Raw genomic sequence first — 21,022 nt, forward strand, 5'->3', positions numbered from 1 at the left:
CAGAATCAATGCAGTCTACCTACAGATGGGGTCAGGCCATAGCACATCACCCCACCAGCCTCTAAAAGCAGGACTGCAGGGGGAGGAAAGTGAAGGGAGTAGTGGAGGACTTAAACCATTTCCCTCACTAAATTCCACTTGATACTCAGCTGTTGTTACATTATGTCTGTTTTCCCCCATAGTGGAAATGGTGTCTCTTGCCACCCACTTTATATTGGAAAGTACTTTGAAATGGAATGCTACATACATGGTAGATTTTACTGTATTTATAATGAGTATGACAGGATGGATGGGAATATTCAAAAGTCAATGAGAACCTTCTCCAGAGGAAAGGAACTGACAGGAGTAGTAAGCCTGGTCTCAATTCTCAGGTCACACATGGATTTCCAGGGCTTGTCCAGAAACAGTTGGGGTGGGAGGGAAAGAAGAAGCAATGTGATAACCAAAATGGTTTCTAAACAAATAAAATGTTTTTCAAAGCTTTCCATGAGGCGTCAGCGGGCTTTCAAGTAAGTTCACAGTTGAGTTGATATTACCGTTGTCATTCTGTCAGGCTGTTGCTCTCCATTTGCTCCATTGGCTTGGTTCCTAGCCTCTATGCCTGTGTCTGTGTTTTTTATTCCTTGCATCTGTGATTATGTGAAGAAGTAGCACAGTGGAGGGAGGGATTCAGAAGTGTTTCCTCTAAAACCCCCCGCCTTTTTTTTAAAAGACAGAACTGGGCTTTTTAGAAAATGTGGCCATTAGTCAGTGGAACCATGCCCTTGAGTCTGAAGGCGAGGAAACAAAACTAGGCTTTTCTTTTGTTATTTCTACAGTTCTACCAGTCTTCCCTGGAAGATCAAATTGATAATTCTGTTTTTGCTCTCCAAAGCATAAATCCATCTGAATCTGAGACTAGACTGTATCGATCAGACTTTTCCTTTTGTTCTTATGGTGGTTTACTTCAGGTTAATCCTATTACAGATATCCGTCTTACATTCTTTTTCTTTATGTAATTTCATCTTTCCTCTAACTAGTTAAAGAGCCTTCATCAGTTACTGGAGGTACTACTTGCTCTGTTGGATAAAGATGTCCCCGAAAATTGTAAAAACTGTGCTCAGTACTTTTTCCTGTTCAACACTTTTGTGCAAAAGGTAAATGACTTTTTTTTCCACTAGGGATTTATAGTCTAAAGGAATTTTATATATGCAAAACATTTATATTGGTTAACATAGGACCTATATGATACAATTTTACAAGTATTCCTTTTTAAAAATCTTCAATTTTGTGTTATATTACTTGTAAGAATCCCAGCATAGGTAGGTGGGGATCATTCCTCATTGTTGGAGCAGGAATCTACATTGAAATGAGGGGCCATTGTGCAGCCCCATAGGGCTGTTAGGTTTTCAACAAGTACTTTCTGTATGTAAATTATGGCATTTAAACACTTACTACTTAAAGCTTCTCACTTGGCTGTATATTTGGAATAGCTTACTATCTGGATAAGAATATAATTTGTAATTCTCTATTTCTTATGACAGCAAGGGATTAAGGCCGGGGATCTCCTTCTGAAGCATTCTGCTCTGCGACACATGATCAGCTTCCTCCTTGGGGCCAGCCGGCAGAGCACCCAGGTACTGCCTGCTTTTGTCTCACACAGCCCAGTGACCTGGCTACGGTTTTGGTCATAGCCAGTGTCTCTCTTTGTAAGTTCAGCAGAGTCCAGGTACAACAAGTGCTGTATAGCTTTTAAAATTCTTTGGAGTTCAGTTATTTTTACAGCCTCCCTATAGAATTTATTTTAAATGCCGTAACCAGTGGGAATGACTAACTCAGACATCAGTCAAACTGTGAGGTGCCAAGTGTCCGAGGAGGAAAGATGGGTTCTGCCTGCGGGACTCGAAAGCCTTCAGAAAGAGGGACACGAGTCCTCCTCCGCTCACTCTCTGGGACTGTGAGCGGCTTGGTCCCGGTGGGGGCGCTTACACAGGATGCTGTCATAGGCCGTTATTCACATAAGCAAGGCTTGGTCCCGGTGGGGGCGCTTACACGGGATGCTGTCACAGGCCGTTATTCACATGTGAAGTTGAACCGTTAAATGCTGAGCAACACTGCTGCAGATATAATACTCATATTCAGAAAATGAAAGGGAAATGGTTTTTCAAATGACTCTCCTGTTTGAAGTTCCTATGTTGGTGTGTTTTTTCCAATCATTATATTTCTTCTGTTTGATAGATTTAAAATACACAAAATGTCAACATGCTGTAATGATAAATACTATGTATGGAGCAGTTATTATGTGCCAGACACAACTGGTTACTTTTCATGCTCTGCCTCTGAAGTTCACAGTTCAGTAAAACAGGTAGTTTCATCCCCCTTCTTGGGCAAGAATTACAGCTGAGAGAAATTGTGACTTGTTCAGGATCACAGGGCTACAGCTCTAGTTTCCAGTGTATGTGATTCTTTGCCTAGGGAGGCTTTCCTTTTTTTATTAAGGGAGATAGACTTGTCATTTAGGCCTCCTCTCAGCTTCCCGTCATACCACCTAGCCACTCTGACTCCTTAATGTTGAAAACAGGGGGGTTCCCTGGCGGTCCAGTGGCTAAGACTCCACACTTCCACTGGAGGGGTTACAAGTTCAATCCCTTGTTAGGGAACTAAGATCCTGCGTGCCACACAGTGCGGCCTAAATAAATAAATGCACTGACAGTAACTTGCTCTGTGTGCTGATATTCTGTTGAGTATCAATTTTTTACTTCAAGCTTTTTCTTATCAGTGGCTCCATTGACACTGACTATTATTTTAAATTCATTGTAATTTAAATAATATTTAATTAATGATGTTATATTTTATATTGTATGATTAATATTGTTTTGCATTTATGGAGCACATAAGTTTGAAAACGTTCTCACCTTTAATGTTTCATTTGGTCCTCCCAATCATGAAGTGGGTGTGGAACAGGTAGCAGGTAGGTTGTCCCTGTCCTGATACAAGCAAGTCAGGTAGAAAACTCGCCCACATCCTCACAGATCAGTGAGTGGCAGAGAGGGGCCAGGCCTGCAGACCTCCAGCCTCACGGGCTTTTCCCACTGTACTGGGTGCAGGAAAATTGCCTAGCACCTAGTGGTGAGAGCTCAGTGCCTAAATAGAATTGCATGATTGTATTTGTTTTAGAATTCAAATTCATATAAATCTGTGTTAAGCCACTCTTAAGCTGGCTTAAAACCTGTGAGTTTTTTGTATTTTGATCTCTCGTACTGTCAAACATTGAGAAAGGATGTGGCTCAGAATATCATGAACCCACACACCTTTTCCTTCCTTGTCACTTGTTTCTCACCAGAGCACTAACACCCACTTTATTTTCTCTGACAACAGATACGTCGGTGGAGTTCTGCACAAGCACGAGAATTTGGGAACCTTCACAATACAGTGGCATTGCTCGTCCTGCATTCAGATGTCTCTTCCCAGAGGAATGTTGGTAAGGTTTAAAGCCTGTCTTTAATATGTCAAGGAAATGGAAAGATGGTGAATTTGTCAGTAACACGTAGAGAATAATAATGTTGGCAATTAAATATATGTTAGTGGCTTCTCATTTGGCTGTTTGATATTTGAGGGACGCTTAAAATTTTTTGTTTCAATTCATGTTAAACTTCACCTTATTTTTACTAGTTTGTCACAAGAGAAAGTCAACAATTTATTTGAGGTGGGATAAAGAAGCATTTAAAAACACTCTGGGTTTAAAGGCTACATTTCTGTACTGTTGTCAGGCCTTACCGTGACAACACCAGCAGCGATAGTACAGTAAAGCTGCTGAAAAGTACTCAGTGTTCCTATGTGGTAGCCTCTCCTGGGGCTCTCAGTTTGTTGTGTTGAATCCTCTCAGGAAACCTGTGAGGTTGGTTCCCCTTCTGAGTGTGTGGGAGCTAAGATGGGGAGAGCTTGAGGAACTTCCACACCTCACAGCTGGTCAGAGGTATAGCAGCCAGTGTGGAACACAAGCCTCTGACCCCAGAGCCTATGGCAGGGTTTTCACGTCATCTGACCAGGAAACTAGATTAAAAATCACAGCGCATCCCTCTGACCTGGAGACGCCGTTGGCTGTCTGAAGCGATGTGGGGGAGCTCCCATATAGTCGTGAGCTAAACTGTGCTTCCTAAATTCTGATTCACCGATCTAAAAGATGAAGCCACCTCATTTGTGAGTTCAGACGAGTCTGCGAAAGAAAATTGAGACTGAGAGTCCTTGCTTTTCTAGCATGGACTCCCTTCCATGTGAGAGATTCTGCTCAGCATTGGCAGTTGTTTGAGCAGAAGTGCCTTGTCCTGGGTCTCTTCAGAGGCACTTTAGGCCTTTTTTTTTTTCTTATTTTAAACTTCTTCAAAAGCTTGGCTGTGAATCACTGGGAGTCTAGGGTTTAACAGTTACACCTACATCCAGGGCATACAGTGAAAGAGAGAGGAAGCCTTTCCTCAAGTCTCGTGACTGTGAGAGACGGCTGTACATGTTCAGCAGTTGGGTGTGTGAATCTTGAGGCAGTCACCTTACCTTGTAAACGTCTGTTTCACGTGGTAACATGAAGTGGCTTTTTCCTTTGACTTCCTAAAGCTCCGGGTGTATTTAAACAACGGACTCCTATTAGCATTGCCCCTTCGAGCCCCCTGCTGCCCCTCCACGAGGAAGTCGAAGCCCTGTTGTTCTTGTCTGAAGGGAAACCTTACCTGTTAGAGGTATGTCCTTGTTCCACTAAAGCCATTTTCCTTTTATCTATTTTCTTCTTTTTGAGGAAAAAATGCCTTTTGTTATTAGTTGTATTTTGTATGTTACTCTGATGTAAGGGAGTATAGTTAAGAAGCAATTATTTCAAATTAATTTTACTTCCTGTATATATGTCAGAAAGAAATACGCAGCTGAAAAGAATATTAGTCTTCCCTGCAACTAAGAATTGGGCCTCCAGGTCCCAGGAGGAGGTATATGGCACACACACACACACCACCACCACTCCCCGCCGAATTACAGTCACTGCATTTATTATCAAAGGGTTTATTCCCAACCTTGTGTGTGTCCCTGGTCCTGAAATACTACAGCTCTGAAGCATACAGGTTTTTCAACCTCAGGAGTATGGAAGTGAGCTCTTCACAACCTCTTGCTGAGGTCCCTCCCCCTTTTACCCAGAACTACCGCATCTTAAGAATGTAATCTTCCAATCCTTGTTCTGTAACTTGATTTATATATATATGACTTGGTGAACATAATCATACTGGTTTTTATTTACATCAACAGTGCTGTGCTATATCTCTTTTTTTTTAAGCTTAACATCATGTATTTTTTGGACCTATCAGTGGTTATTTTAATGGGGGAGATCACCTTTTAAAATCTGACAAAAGTGACTCCTGAGAAAAAGGTGCATATTTGCACAAATTGTGTTAACTCTCAGACAGACTCAAACTATTTTGAGGCAGTGTTGATGGTCCTCAATCTGAGAAGATTTCAGTGAAAGTCAGAAATAGTGTTTTAACAGTGAACTGTGACAAAAGAAACACTCCTCTTCTACCCTCACTAGGTAATGTTTGCTCTGCGAGAGCTGACAGGCTCACTGCTGGCGCTCATCGAGATGGTGGTGTACTGCTGTTTCTGTAACGAGCATTTCTCCTTCACCATGCTGCATTTCATTAAGGTAGGACCTCGTAAACACCTGTGGTAGCCTGCGAGCCTGCGGTTGAGACCTAGAAAAGCCTTGCTTTGGCTCCCACTTTGTTTCTTTTAATAACCTTAATTGTTTTCCTAATCATAAAAATAGTATAGGCTCATTTTTTAAATGAAGAATAAAAAAAGAATTCAAAATCTCACCATTTATGATTATCACCATGAATATTCTCTCACGTTTCCCTTTTTATTTTCTATGCATATATTTTAACATAATTGGGATTTTATTATCTATATGATTTTTGTGCCATCTTTTTTCAATTGACATTATAAGTGCTTTCCATATCATTAAAAGCTCCCTGAGTGTATTTCATTCTCTCATGTATCACAATTTACTCAGCCATTCCCTTCCCAGTGAGGCATATTTGCATTGGGTGCAATTTTTAACTGTTAAGAATAATACTTTGTAGTTAGTGATAATGCTATGGTGACCATTATTGTATAAAATGGTTTTAAAGTTTCAGGTTATTTCCCCAGGCCACATCTAAAAAATCAAAAGTAGATTGATTTTTCTCACCTTCTGAAGTAGTAATATATGTAGTTCATTATGAAGCTCTGATCAATGTGTAGTAATTACTTACGTTGCACTTTCTGGATGCCAAGCACAGTTCCAAGCATATTTCATATTTAACTCACTTAATTCTACTCCCTAAGTCCTATGAGATTCAGATAGATGCTGGTATTGAAGGTATTGAAGACACCAGTGTCACACAGCTAGTAAGTGGCAGAGCGGGAGTTTGAATATCAGCAGTATGGCTCCAGGGCTGTGCTCTTAACTACTGCCTTGCTAGGGATTATTAGAAAAACCTTTAACCCTATGCATACCATTTTTATTCATTTTTAATCTTTAATTTTTAATTACATGGAGAATACATGACTTCATTCTCTTTGTGCAAAAGTATGAAAAGTCCATTTCGACCATCACCAGCCAGCCATGTCTCCTCTCCACCCTACCCCATGGGCCAGTATTGTCACATTAGTTATGTGTCTTTCCAGTCCTCTTTGTGTGAAATTACAAGAGATATTTTAGTTTGTCCCACACCTTACCTGCCCCAGGATTTCTAATAGTGATATAGGTAGTGTTAACAAGTAGCTGTGATCAGTGGGTCATGTCTCCAAGCTCTTATTAAAGTATGTTTTGCCCTCAGCCTTTTCTGTACAGATCTACCTGTATCAGGGTTGACTGAGATCTCTCTTTACTGTTTACTAATTATATAACTAAGGGCAGTTTCCTCTTCTGAAAAACAGGAGGAAATTTGACTAGACCTCACAGATTGTGTAGATTCAGTGAGGCATGATACATGAAGTACTTAGTACCAGACCTGGCACCTTGTAAATGCCCTGTTGTGATGCAGTGTTCTTTCCCACTGCATATTATATGTAACGTTATTAAAATGCACAGGGGTGTGAGTTTTCTCAACCTTGCTTTCTTCGTTGAGTGTGTCTTGGCAGATTTTTCTACTTCCTAAGCTGACTTTTCTTATATTTCACTCACAGCATGTTGATCTCAGAACACTCTAATTAGCATTCTCACAGCTACTTGAGAATAGTCAACAAAACAGACTAAGTATAAATGAAATATAAATATAAATTGAGGCCTGTTTAGTGACTAAAAACTCTCTCCCTTCCTTTCTGCTTCTTTCCCTCTCTCCTTCCAAATTTCATAGTAAAATAGCATGGAGGGTTATAGCAGGGAGGATCGTGGTGTTGTTTCAGTACCCAGATTTAGCATTTGGAGAACTGAGACCCAGAGAAGGCAATGACTTGCCCAAGGTCAGCCAGGTAGTGGTAGAACTTGGGCTAGAGTCCAGCACTGTTGATTGCCACGCCGACCTTTTTCACTGATAACTTACTGGAATCTGAAGACTTACTTGAATCTTTGTGCTTTTAAAAAATATTTCAGAACCAACTAGAAACAGCTCCACCCCATGAGTTAAAGAATACATTCCAACTTCTTCATGAGATACTGGTAAGTCATGAATGTTTTGATTCACTTACATTTAGATATTTACTAGGCAGCGTGCATTTGCGAATAAAAATTGTATGTCCTTGTGTTGCTTTTGCATTCATTTGGTCTGCACTCACCAAGTCCTCTTCACATCACCCATTCTTCTTGCCTTAACTGATTCAGAGGTGAGTGGTAATAAATCTCCTTATGTTTAGTGAGGGAGCTAGACAAGTACACAAGCAATTCCAGTGCAGAGAGCAAAGGCCTTACTTACCATGCACAGAAAATGGTGCTAAGCTCAAGTGTGATCTTGTGTGAACCTAGCAAGAACCAGGAGAGGTGAATGACTGGCTCTGCAGCCTGTCCATGTGCTAAAAAATATCTCTATGAGCCACGAAACTGAAATGTAATCCACTATAAGGTGCATCCCAGTTTTGGAAATACAAAAGGCAGGGGAAAAAAAAAATACAGCTGCAGTCAATGAAATACAGTATTATTAGAAGCTCAACGTAGAGGAGTGGAGTGACCTGCCCAAGGACATCGTCAGCAAGTGACAGAGTCAGGATCTGAGCCAAGTGACTGGCCATGGAGCCTATGCTCTCTACCAAATGCCTGGTTTGCTCAGTGACTAGAAGAGGTAGGACTAAAAGGAGTGGAAACTAGTGGGGCTTGGGGAAGGAGCCCAGACCAGGCCAGGAAGAGTTTCAGGTTCCAGTGCCTGTGGACTTTTTCCCTGTAGGCCAGCAGTGACACACTGGTGGCCAAGTTCCACCTACATGTCTTGTCTGTTTGGCCCAAATTGTTTTGTTCTTTAATTTCTGGATTCCAACCTGTTTTCAGAAATCGGGTAATCTGGCCACACTGGTCTGTTTCCTGCATGCTCCAGCTACCCAGAGCAGTAACAGCATGTCCTTTCCATGAAGCTTGTGGTCTCCAGTTCCCCACTGCCCTCAGCACTGCTGTTGTCTGCCACATGGCTCATTTCTTACCATCTCAGACTCTGTAGACGTTTAAGTTAGTAACCTCTGCTATCAGTGATGGACACCATGGAAGGGTTTGAGGCAGGAAAGGGATATAACCTGATTTATGTCTTAGAAACATTCCCCCAGCAGTTGTCTTAAAGGATGGACAAAGAAGGAAGCAGGGTTGGAATTGGAAAACCATATAGGAGTCTGTGGCAGTAATCTGAGTGTAAAATAGCAAGGCTTATACTAAGGAGAGACCAGAGCAGAAGGGGGGGCTAGGGCCAGAACAACAAGGTGTTTAAAAAGAGAATCAGTGGAGTTTGGTGACTGACTGTGAACCAGTGAGAGAGACTAGCCCAGGAACTATTTAAAATAAAGAGCGGGCAATGGGATGAGGACTGGCTTCCCTTTAGGTCCCTAAGGCTTTGGCACAGGGTAAGCATTTAATAAACACTTTTGAATGTGGAGATACATCATGGGTGCCATTTCTAAAATGCCTGTCTCTCTGGTCCTTTGCCTCCTTTTGGTCCTAGTGCTTTTGTAAGATCATTGCTTCTCAGGAGTGGGATTAGGTGATGTTCATCTGCTCAACAACAGACCCACTTAGTTTACTGAACTGTGCACGGCTCAGTGCCAGGTGTTAGAAGTACAGCAAGAGTGTGTCATAGATCAGCCTTGTGTGGTGTGGCATAAATCTCCACATCGATTTGTAGAGCCTGTATTATATCAAAACTTTGACAGGTTTTTTGTGAACCATAAATCTCTTATCTTTGGGATCATGAAATACACGTCCTTATAACCCACAGAGAACCCTAGATTGAGTTCTTAAGAGCATGCATTAGGAAATGTGTGGGTCTTCGAATACTACTTAATATTTTTTTATCTTTAGTTTGAAATTTAATATATTGTTGAAAATATGGCAATAACATATTTGTTTTTGGTTTTACTATGTTAGTAACTGTAGTCCCTTGAACGAGTTGTTTTTAAAGGCACCAGTGGCTGTAACACAAGTTTCTTCTTTCATTTACCAGCCTTTGTTTCCTGCTTCTCACAGGTCATCGAGGATCCCATACAAGTGGAACGAGTCAAGTTTGTGTTTGAAACAGAAAATGGATTACTAGGCAAGTATAGCGGCCCTGTGAAGAAGCACCTGCAGTAAAGGTGCAGAGAGCCCCTCATTCCAGCCAGCCTCTCCTCCCCAGGGTCTGCCTGGCACACTCTGCCTGGCATGAATCGCTGAGGAATCCAGGGGTGGTCTGGTCAGGGCTGTTAGACTCCCTCAGTCTAGTCAGGAGAATTAAAGCCAGAGGATCTTACCACCCTGAACACTCCTGCTTTTCATAAGACAACATCTTGAGGTCCTTTTACTGGGTCAGGTAAGATACAGGGGTACTGTGACTTTCTTCAGCAAGCTAATGGTTTGCCACTTTAACAAGAAACCTTTCTTCCACTCTGTAGCCATTGAGGTGGGAAAAGACTAAAACCTTACACTCAGGATATTGTCAAGCTCATGAAATGCAATTTTTTTCTTTTAACCTGTGGTATGAATGCACCCAAATTTTTATTATCTGCTCCTAAAAGTTTTTTGACAACCTTTTCTTTTTCAGAAGGCTAACGTGGCTTTAATGAGCTATTTCTTAGAAAAAGTTTAGTTAAAAATAGTCTTATCCAACTCCCACCATCCACCTGTATTCCCAGTTAACTTGAGTCATTTTAGATATTGCTGTGTATTTAAAAGAAGTTTTAGCATCTCATTTTATTTCAGAAAAGAAATTGATGCTTAAAATGTTCTGTAGTTACAACATTCTAGGCCACCGCTTTGAAATGGTGCTCTCTGCTCTGAGCAGCACCCAGGCTCTCTGGAACTTACAGACCATACACGGCTCAAGGGCAGGGAGCAGGCATTACAGTCATCCCTTGGTAACCATAGGACACTGATTCCAGGACCCACTCGGATACCAAAACCCATGGATGCTCAAGTTCCACAGTCTACCCTTCATATCCATGCTTCTGCACCTGAGGATTCAACCAGCCACAGATTGTGTAGTACTATACGTATTTATTGAAAAAAATTCGCATATAAGTGGATCTGTGCAGTTCAAACCCATGTTGTTCAAGGGTTGGCTATAGTTATCTTTAAATGCCCAAAGCACAGACCAGAAAATTTTTGTTGAAGTGGAATAGTACCATAAATCTCCATTTATCACACTGAAGTATTTTAACTACTCTGTCAGTATTGCAGTGAATGGAAAACTTTGAAAGTCTCTAGGTGAGTAATCAGCCTATATAAACTTTAGTTCCTTTCAGTTCTTCTGAAAGGCAAACCTTCACAACCTTGTATTTTTCTTGAATACTACTTAAAGTAGTGTTTCTGTCCATTAGAATTTGGAGAGCCCTATTAAGTCAGCACTTCTGTGCTTTGGTTAAGTTCCTCGTCTGCTTATCAGAAGTTTGCTGTGAATATTCAGGATAGGAGAGCTGTTATTTACCTGGGCCCACTTTCAGTTTAGTGCTTTATTGTTAAAATTTCTTCCTTTATTCTTCAGCTCTGATGCACCATAGTAATCATGTGGACAGCAGTCGCTGCTACCAGTGTGTCAAATTTCTTGTGACTCTTGCTCAAAAGTAAGTATTGACTCAAAATATAGTTGCGTAAATGATGTTTTTAGTTACAAGTCAGATATGACTCAAGAAAAAAATTCCCTTGTTTTGGTACCTAGAGAATCTGAGCCAGTCAGGGCATACTTACTTGGATGGTACAGACAACTATTCAAACAATCTCAAAGAGACGTATAAGGGAAGTATTAAAAGTAAGAGATCTTATGGGATCCAAGGGGGGAAAAATACTAAACTGACAGCTTTGTGCAGGAAGAAGAGGAGTCCAAGGCAGGTTTAGGGACCTCAACAGCAAGAATTCATGAACTATCACTCAAGATATCTTTAGTTAACTGCGTCAGCTTTAGATAGCTGCGTCAGCTTCTAGGTCCCTACTTTCAAAACAGTCTCACAAGAGGCCAAATCATATAACAGCTACTTAAACCTATGAACCCAGGCACTGTGCTAAATAGCGCCTTTATTCTCATTTAACATTTTCAGCAATTTTATGAGGTTAGATACTGTTACTAGTCCCATATCATGGGTGGTTTAAGTGACATGCCTGCTGTCAGAGCTAGGACTTGAGCACAGGCTGACTGACTTCAAGGCAAAGGTTCTTTTCTTCTTTTATTTAATTGTGCTAAAATATGTGTGTGTTAAGTCACTCAGTCATGTCCAACTCTTTGCAATCCCATGGACTGTAGCCCACCGGGCTCCTTTGTCCATGGGATTCTCCAGGCAAGAATACTGGAGTGGATTGCCATTCCCTTCTCCAGGGGATCTTCCCAACCCAAGGATTGAACCCATGTCTCTTAGGTCTCCTGCATTGGCAGGTGGGTTCTTTACCACTAGCACCACCTGGGAAGTCCCTAAAATATACATAAAATTCACCATTTTAGCCATTTTTAGGTGTACAATTCAGTGGCATTAAGGACATTTATAGCGTTGTGCAGCCATCACCATCACCAATCTCCAGAACTTTTTTCATCTTCCAGAACTGAAATTCTGTAGCCATTAAATAGTACCTCTCTATTCCTCCTCCCTCTAGCTTCCAGCAACCATCCTTCTACTTTTTGTCTTCATGAATTTGACTATTGTAGATACCGCACATAAATTGAATCATACAGTATTTGTCCTTTCATGACTGGCTTATTTCCGGTAGCATGACGTCTTCCAAGGTGTATCCATATTGTAGCGTGTGTCAGAATTTCCTTTCTGTTTAAGGCTGAATAATATTCCATTGTATAGATATGTATATGTACCACATTTTACTTATCCATTCATCTGTCAGTAGATCCTTGGAAAGGTTCTTAATGTTATAAAGAACCTGAGTTGTTTGCGACTTCAGCTCCCCTATTTATTTATTATGTTGACCCACAAAAGATCAGAGTGACTGCATGCTAATCCCAGGGAATTTTTTTTAATTGAAGTATAGTTGATTTACAATATTGTGTTAGTTTCAAGTGTATAACAAAGTGGTTCAGTTAATATTATTTTTTCAGGTTGTTTTCCATTATAGGTTGTTACAAGATACTGAATATAGTTCCCTGTGCTACACAGTAAATCCTTGTGTCTAATCTATTTCATATATAGTAGTTTGTGTCTGTTAATCCCATACTCCTCTAACTTATCCCTTCTTTCACCCCTTTCCCCTGGTAACCATAAGTTTGTTTTCTATGTCTGTGTGTCTGTTTCTGCTTTGTATATAGATTCTTTTGTATTATTTAAGATTCCACATATAAATGACACTAAGTATAATATTCTCTCTGTTCATTCATGTTGTTGCAAATGGCAATATTTCATTCTTTTTATGGCTGATTATGGAGAATGACATGGAAACCACTCCAGTATTCTTGCCTGGGAAATCCCATGGACAGAAGAGCCTGGGGGGCTACAGTCCATAGAGTCATAAAGAGTCATACACGACTGAAACAACTTAGCACATGCATGGCTGAGTAATATTCCTTTGTGTATATATATACATCACATCTTTTTAAACCAGTCTTCTGTTAATGGACACATAGGTTGCTTCCATGTCTTGGCTGTTGTAAATAATATTGCAGGGTAAACATTGGGGTGCACGTATCTTTTCAAATTAGTTTTTGTCTTTTCAGGATACATACCCAGGAGTGTAACTAACCCAGGATTATTGAGCACTGCCATCACTGAGTTTTGCACTGAGCTCTCTTTAGCTTAATTTATTTTGCTCCAGATTTTTCCTAATTCTTAGCCATCCTTGGACTTATACCAGAATGAGAAATCTGTTGGGATTAATCTGCTGCGTTTGAGCATCCTCAACAGATTTAAATGAGAGCCCCATTGAAATAACGCATGAACACACATTTTCCAGATGATGTAATATTGTAGACACAGATGGAGATCATCCTGCCACAATTGTAGGTTCATTAATTAGGCTTCATACTGACAGCATGTCATCATAATGACATAAAAGCCTAAAAGAGTGCTCGCTTCGGCAGCACATATACTAAAATTGGAACGATACAGAGAAGATTAGCATGGCCCCTGCGCAAGGATGACACGCAAATTCGTGAAGCGTTCCATATTTTTAAAAAAAAAAAAAAAAAAAAGCCTAAAAGAGTGGTATTTCCAAGTAGTGTTAGGGCCACATAGCATATCTGATGCCAGCAAACACAAAGTCCATATATTAGTAGTGTCTTTATATGTACTTCCATATCCTACAACTGAACTGATCCTGCACATATCCCATTTTATACATATGTTAATGGCAGTCTCCCGATCGGTACTATCTCTTCAAATAAGGACAGCTTTCTAGGTGGGCAAATACAAATGGAAAGGGAGAGAGAGGCTCCAAAATCAGGTTTTAAAATTATTTTTCCCTCGTATCATTCTTTCTTATTTAAATTATAAAAATTAAAGACTAGTTTGATTTTATCAAGAGGTCATTTATTGTATACTTTAAAACTACTAGAAGAGAACATAGGCAGAATAGTCTCTGACATAAATTGTAGCACTGTTTACTTAGGCCAGTCTCCCAAGGCAATAGAAATAAAAGCAAAAATAAACAAGTGGGACCTAGTCAAATTTACACATTTTTTCACAGCAGAGGAAACTATAAACAAAATGAAAAGGCATCCTACAGAATGGGAGAAAATATTTGCAATTGATGCATCCAACAAGGACTTAATTACCAAAGTATATGAACGGTTCATACAACGTAATAACAACAACAACAAAAATCAAAAAGTGGGCAGAAGACCTAAATAGACATTTCTCCAAAGAAGACATACAGATGGCCAAGTGGCACATGACAAGATGTTCAACATTGCTAATTATCAGAGAAATGTAAATCAGAGTCAGAACTAGAGTGAGGTATCACCTCACACCAATCAGAATGGCCATCATTAAAAAGTCTACAAAGAATAAATGCTAGAGAGGGTGTGGAGAAAAGGGAACCCTCCTACACTGTTGGTGGGGGTATAAATTGGTATAGCCACTATGGAAAACAGTATGGAGGTTCCTTAAAAACTGAAAATAGAGCTACCATATCATCCAGCAATCCCACTCCTGGACATATATCCAGAAAAAACTGTTGTAAAGATGCATACACCCCAGTGTTCATTGCAGCACTATTTTACAATAGCCAAGACATGAAGCCACCTAAATGTCCATCAACAGATGAATGAAGAAGATGTAGTACATATATACAATGAAATATGACTCAGCTGTTAAAAAAACAATGTCATTTGCAGCAACATGGATGGACCTAGAAGTCATACTAAGTGAAATAAACCAGACAAAGATGAATGTCATATCACTTCTATATAGAATCTAAAGTATGGTACAAAAGAACTTATTTAAAAAAAAAAAAAAAAAACAGATTCAGAGACATAGGAAACAAACTTATGGTTACCAAAGTGGAAAGGAGGTTGAGGAAAGATAAATTAGGAGTGAGGGATTAGCAGATACAAACTACTATGTACAAAATAGATAAACAACAAGGTCCTACTGTGTAGCACAGAGAACTGTCTTCAATTTCTTGTAACAATCTGTAATGGAAAAGAATCAGAAAAAGTATATGTATAACTGGTTCATTTTGCTGTACACCAGAAACTAACACAACTTTATAAATCAATTATACTTTTAATTTTTTTGTAATAATTAAGAGGTTATTTATTAAATGTATAATTTGTTGTGGCTATTTTTGTTTGTTATTTTTCATTTTCCAACCTTGAGCTTTAGTAGAACTGAGTGGATGAGTTGGAGATAGATAAGAAATTTTTCACTACATATTTACCTTTTACTGCTTTTTGCTTTTTGAAGTTTTAAACATGTGAATGTATCCAAAGCAAAAGAAAATACAAATTTCATATAAAGACAATTGAAAGGAGCATTTAATGAAAGTAGCATTTGTGTTTCAAAATTTTAAAGTACTATATATTAAACAAGAATATTCGCAAAGAAGGCATTTGGCTAATAAAAATTTCCTGCAATCACCAGGTGTCCTGCTGCTAAAGAATACTTCAAGGAGAATTCCCATCACTGGAGTTGGGCTGTGCAGTGGCTGCAGAAGAAGGTAATTGAGTTTTTAACTTTTCTGGTTGTTTCATGGGAATCAATAACAACATACCTTATCAGGAAATAAAATCTCAGACTTAATTTAGAGACTATCCTCAAAGTATTTTCAGAGTTCACACTTTTTGGGGAACAGTTGATACCTATCTTTATGCATGTAATTTGTATCTTAATATATGTGTCTTAATTTTATGGATAAAAAGGTAAGGATGATTATTTAAGAGGTAGTATTTTAGTGAACTCTTGAAAGCAGAAGTGCAGTCTTGTCAAAAAGAATCTCCTGATGTGGTAGAAACTCTGGGTCAATTTATATACTATTCTATATGCTTTTTATACTGTAATATGTATTGGTAGAAATTGTAGACTCGTGTGGGCTTATTTGTCATCTCTAATGGCCTTTTTGACCTTCCATGTCAGATGTCAGAACATTATTGGACACCGCAGAGTAACGTCTCTAATGAAACGTCAACTGGAAAAACCTTTCAGCGAACAATTTCAGCTCAGGTGAGAGTTGTCTTGGTTTTGTGTGGATTGAAATCGCTTAGGTAGGATTTTTAGTGTGTTTCTCAGAAACTGCTGTCTCAGAAAAGAGGTATACATTAAAAGTGAGTAAGGACTGAAGACACTATTGATTTTTCTATGAAAAAGCAGCAAGTGAGTTGTTTGCCTAGAAGGAAAGCAGTGAGGGTCATTCATTGTGGCCCCACCTGCCACAGAAGTTGACATGAAGGCACCGCCTCCAAAGGTCAAGCGAAGGGTGGTCTTCCTCGGTGCTGCTGCTACTGCACTCCCTGACTTCTCCTTGTGTTTCAATCTCTGGCAGGACACGTTAGCATATGCCACAGCACTGCTGAATGAGAAGGAGCAGTCAGGAAGCAGTAACGGGTCCGAGAGCAGTCCTGCGAATGAGAATGGAGAGAGACACTTACAGCAGGTACAGTTGTAGGGCAAGTTCTGGGTGAGAGGGCAGTGCCCGCTCTGAGGTTTCCCAGAGACAACCGCAATCATCAAGAGAGAAAGGAGAGCCCAGCTCCGCCCCCTGGGAACCTCTGCTCAGGATTCATTCTCTGTGCTTACAAAGCGGAGCAGCATTGCACCGTGACATTTATCCAGGCTTTGGTTTCAGTCTGTTGGCTGTTCTACTCAACTTGGAGAGCATCCTGATAAAGCCCGGTTTGTAGATATGGTCCTTCCAGATTGTACTTCATTCTGCTGGGTTACAAAAAATCACCACTTTCCCCTTCTGCTCTCACCAGCCTTCCTAGAAACACATGCTTGAAAAGAAGGGCCTCATGCCATTGGAATCTGTGTGCTTGTCAGGGGCATCACATTTTTTAAGTGTTTTTCAATACTAATCCCTATAGTAGAAAAAGGAATGAATTATTTATTGAACAGTTACTGTGTAGAATAATGCAGTAGGTTTAAATGTAATGACATGCATCATTTCTTCCCTCCTGTCCGTAACTTTCCAAAAGGCCTTCTCCGTAGCTCCATCATGGTGCATGGAGTCCTCATCAAATGAATTTGCTGATGTTCTGTGTGCCACTTTGTTTGTTTGTTTTTAAATCTTTGGGATCCTGGTAATAACCAGTGAGGTCGCTGTTCCCCTGATTTCACAGAAGAAAACTGACACTCAGCATAGTGATTTGATTTAACTCAAGGCCACATTGTGCCTGTAGGCAAGTCACCAGCTTGTTCCTGTAACTCAGTAAGAACACAGAAATGGAAGCTCTGCATAATCAAGAATTGTCAAATATGAGGTCAGAACTTGTTATGTTTCACTGCCCTTTGATAAACATTAAGTAGTTAAATGAGGACGTGTAAAACTGCAGAACACAAGTAAGTCAATCGGCATAGGAAAACTTTTTTCTCTTAATTTTATTAAGTATGTATTTATTCCTTTCCTTTCCCAAAGGGTTCTGAATCACCCATGATGATCGGCGAGTTAAGAAGTGACCTGGACGATGTGGATCCCTAGGGGCTGTGCCCAGCACATGATGAGCAGTCATGTTATGGTTACTGGATGCTCAGCACCTTTTTGAAATCAGAATCTCATTCTTGAACCCTTTAGCAGAGCCCGGAGGCTGGACTGGGAGAACCTACCATGAGGGGAGGAGCCCGTGTTTTTAAGGAAAGCACTCTTCAGCCCCCAGGGAAGGCCTGAGAGCTGTTTGGCAGTGGGAAGACTCCAGCCTGTGGAGTTCAGCTTACCTGGGGCATGGTCCACGTGTGGACTGACACTTCTGTACAGATTTTAGGAAGTAAAGCTGGTGGCAGGTGGTTTTGTTACACAAACATACAGGAGTGAGTGAAGATAAAGCTGTTGCTTTCTCTATGATGCTACAAAAGAAATTCCTTTGGTTTTTATATTAAAGAAGAAAAAGCAAGCTGCCTTTAGATATATGGGGGCAAATTTTTAATCTTGCAGTAACATTGAATAGAAATATCAAGTTTAAAATGATGTAAAAATATGTGATAAAAGTTCCTTTTCATTGTAAAATAGTAGTAAAAGAATTCAGTTTACACAGACCTTTGTATTTAATATGTCTCCCTATTTGTATAGAATTTCAGGTGGGTCTGGATGAGAGCCCTGGGCATAAACTTGGATCTTGATGAAATGTTACCAGGATCAAAAATTGGGAAATTAAGCTCTTTAAGGTATTTTTCTGATAAAATTGAGATTGAAAGAGCAATAAAAAAATGCTATGTTCTCTAGAAGTATAGAGTGCATTCTTTGACATCAATCACTAATTATTCCCAAAACAAATTTTACAAAGAGCAAAATAAAAAGCACTTTAAGATATGATTTTATTGAGTTTGACTTCATAAAATCTTTTTAATGCTTGGAGACATATTGAATAAACTGTAGTCTTAAATCATGTGACCTGCAATCATTTGCTTTTTCTGAAAACTTAATTACTAAAACCCTTGGTACTGGTTGTATATGAAGTTAAATATTTGAGCTGAGAGACACTGCTTTGTGAGTTTCTGGACGTTTTACCACAGAGAAGGAATAGGAGACTTGGTTTCTCCTCAGCGTGATTAATTGACATTGAAAGGATAAGGATAAGAAATAACTAGCAAGCCACTGAACAGCCAATTTAGTTGTGTTTCCCAGGTCTTGCACCATTCACTCATTTCAGGTTAGCTGCCAGCCCGCTCCTCTTTCTGGAGTGGAGAGGGGATGCCGACATAGTTCAGATATTGTGTACCTTTCGGGTTTTGAGTCACTGCACACATTTTCAATCCTGTTTGTCTTTAGTTGTGTGCTCTGCCTTGTTCTGTGCTCCGCACGCGCAGGACCCGGGAAGCCTCAGGAAGCACTGAGCGGCCCCAGTCAAGGATCTGCAGAGTCAGAGAGGCGCAGCGGACCCATGACAGGGCTGACAGCTGCTCCTGCCGTGCACCACAGACTCTGGCCTCCCCGTCGAAGGTGGAAGGTGCAGTCACAGTGCAGCCAGGCTGCAGTCCGTAATTGCATGACTGGCCAGTGGTGATGTCTGTCAAAGACACCAGCTGGGTGGAGGGCCAACACCTCAGAGCAGAGCTGCGCCCCAGAGAAAGGGTCGGAGGTCCTTGGCAGATTTTATGTGGTTCTGATGTTCTTGCAAATTCAAATGTGATGTTTTAAAGTGGATTTTTGAGTCCATGAATACCCACGCCCTATGCCCCACCCCCACCCCCTCTCCGCCTTCCTCCTCACAAAGCGACCCCGTGGGATGTGACCTTGAAATGCCAGCCATGAGGATATGGCGCTGGCAGCTGCACTCAGGAGCCCAGATTCAGGAGTGAAATTGCCACTTCTGTCCCTTATTTCCTATGGAAACAATGCCTTCCACAGCCCCCAGCACCTACTGTCCTCACAGTAGCGTTCATCGGGACCAGGACCACCCATCGCTGACACAAGGCACCCTGGTTGGTTTTGCTCACGTTGTTGCTGCAGTGAACGTCACTTTCCCTTTGCCAGTAACCTTGATTTCCCCATGGCTGCAGTCTACCAACCGGCTGATGACTTTTTTTTTTAATGTCATACAACAAAGTGACAATTACGACAGGCTTACCTTGGAAGAGGTGTCATTTTTACTGCCAATCTTTTTGGATGAAGATGTTTTTATAAATCTTTCAAAATGGTCTGCAAGTCGAACAGGAATTGCACAACTAAACCCAATGCTGTGTGTCCTCAAGAAGCTCCCTTCATGAGATCCTTCTTAGGATGGCCAAGTCAGTCCCTTAGAGACGTCCTGGGAAAGAAAGCAAAGGAGCCTTCGGACAGGCACCCCAGCCTGTGACTTCCCCTGGAGCCCCCACCTGGGCCCGGAGCACGTGTCACCAGACCCACCCTATCTTGCTCCACCCTCCCTGCGAACATCAAGGTGTGTGCGGTTACCTTCTGAGCTTGGAACAGGCAGACTGGGATTTTCCTCTGCTACCTCTTGTGTACAAAATCTTGTTTATACAATTTCAAAAAGAAGTAGATAAACTAAGGAAGAAACTTCATTCTAAATTTGGTTCACTGAGTGGCAGAGTTCTTAGCTTCTAAAGGTATAAAATAAATTTTTCAAAAACAGAGTTGGAGGCTCACTGACCTTTTTCTGTGTGTATCAGAAAATGGCTATGGTTGGGGGAGGGGTGCCAGGGGCTGGTGACCTGGAAGGAAATAGTGCTGATTCCTTTTCATACTTTGTACCGATGATGTGAATAGGGTCCATTCTTTAATAACAAAGAGCAGTGGGTCTTTTTCTAAGCTTTTTACTATTTCTCCCTCTGGATATCCTGACCATTTCAGGATTCATTTGCAAAGCTGGATAAGGATGTGCAGAGCTCAGACCAGTGGCCTGCAGCTGTCTCCCCCATAGCTTTCAGGCCTCCTAGTGGTCCCCAGCATAAATCACATCCCTGGTCAAGCTGGATCCCATGGGTCTCAGCCTCACCCCTGATGCCCTGCCTCTGCCCACATGGTTCCCCTCTCTTGGGCTCTTTGCTGCTTCAGCTACTCTGCAGTCCACACCCATTTCTCCCTGACTCCTAGTAACCAGCTACCAACCTCTGCAAAAACCAGGTGTTCCCTTTTCTCAAATCTTAGAGCCTTCTGGGTTTGAACAGCTAAGGAGCTAACCCCTGGCTCTTGGGTGATGGGGAGAGGGATCTCTGGCATGTACCACAGACAGGGTGCCAGTGGGCCCACTTACACAGATATCCTCTGGCAGTTGGGTCCTTAGCAGCTGGCAGTCCAGCCCTTAGCAGCTGACAGGTTTTGAACACTCCATGACACTAA

General features: G+C 40.9%; 1 protein-coding gene and 1 non-coding gene across 4 annotated transcripts in view; both read left to right on the forward strand.

Annotated features, from left to right (window-relative positions):
- USP24 (ubiquitin specific peptidase 24) overlaps positions 1–20,316 on the forward strand; it is a 145,247-nt gene extending 124,931 nt beyond the window's left edge. For 2 of the 3 annotated variants that reach the window (XM_081492694.1, XM_081492695.1), the window contains exons 57-68: positions 1,020–1,136; positions 1,524–1,616; positions 3,358–3,460; positions 4,588–4,709; positions 5,543–5,656; positions 7,589–7,654; positions 9,653–9,719; positions 11,145–11,223; positions 15,673–15,748; positions 16,165–16,251; positions 16,571–16,681; positions 17,663–20,316. In XM_081492694.1, coding sequence (XP_081348820.1) covers positions 1,020–1,136; positions 1,524–1,616; positions 3,358–3,460; positions 4,588–4,709; positions 5,543–5,656; positions 7,589–7,654; positions 9,653–9,719; positions 11,145–11,223; positions 15,673–15,748; positions 16,165–16,251; positions 16,571–16,681; positions 17,663–17,725 — 1,098 coding nt within the window. In that variant the 3' untranslated portion in view covers positions 17,726–20,316. Of the gene's footprint in view, positions 1–1,019; positions 1,137–1,523; positions 1,617–3,357; positions 3,461–4,587; positions 4,710–5,542; positions 5,657–7,588; positions 7,655–9,652; positions 9,724–11,144; positions 11,224–15,672; positions 15,749–16,164; positions 16,252–16,570; positions 16,682–17,662 lie in introns of all 3 variants that reach the window. The other variant, XR_014054482.1, reaches the window with a different exon arrangement.
- LOC145508011 (U6 spliceosomal RNA) lies at positions 13,655–13,761 on the forward strand. The gene has a single exon (XR_014055281.1). It is a non-coding gene; the product is annotated as a U6 spliceosomal RNA (small nuclear RNA).
- Positions 20,317–21,022: the final 706 nt, after the last annotated feature.

The sequence above is a fragment of the Giraffa tippelskirchi genome, chromosome 5 (assembly GCF_054371585.1).
Source record: "Giraffa tippelskirchi isolate mGirTip1 chromosome 5, T2T-mGirTip1v1.2.pri, whole genome shotgun sequence".
Lineage (NCBI taxonomy): Eukaryota > Metazoa > Chordata > Mammalia > Artiodactyla > Giraffidae > Giraffa > Giraffa tippelskirchi.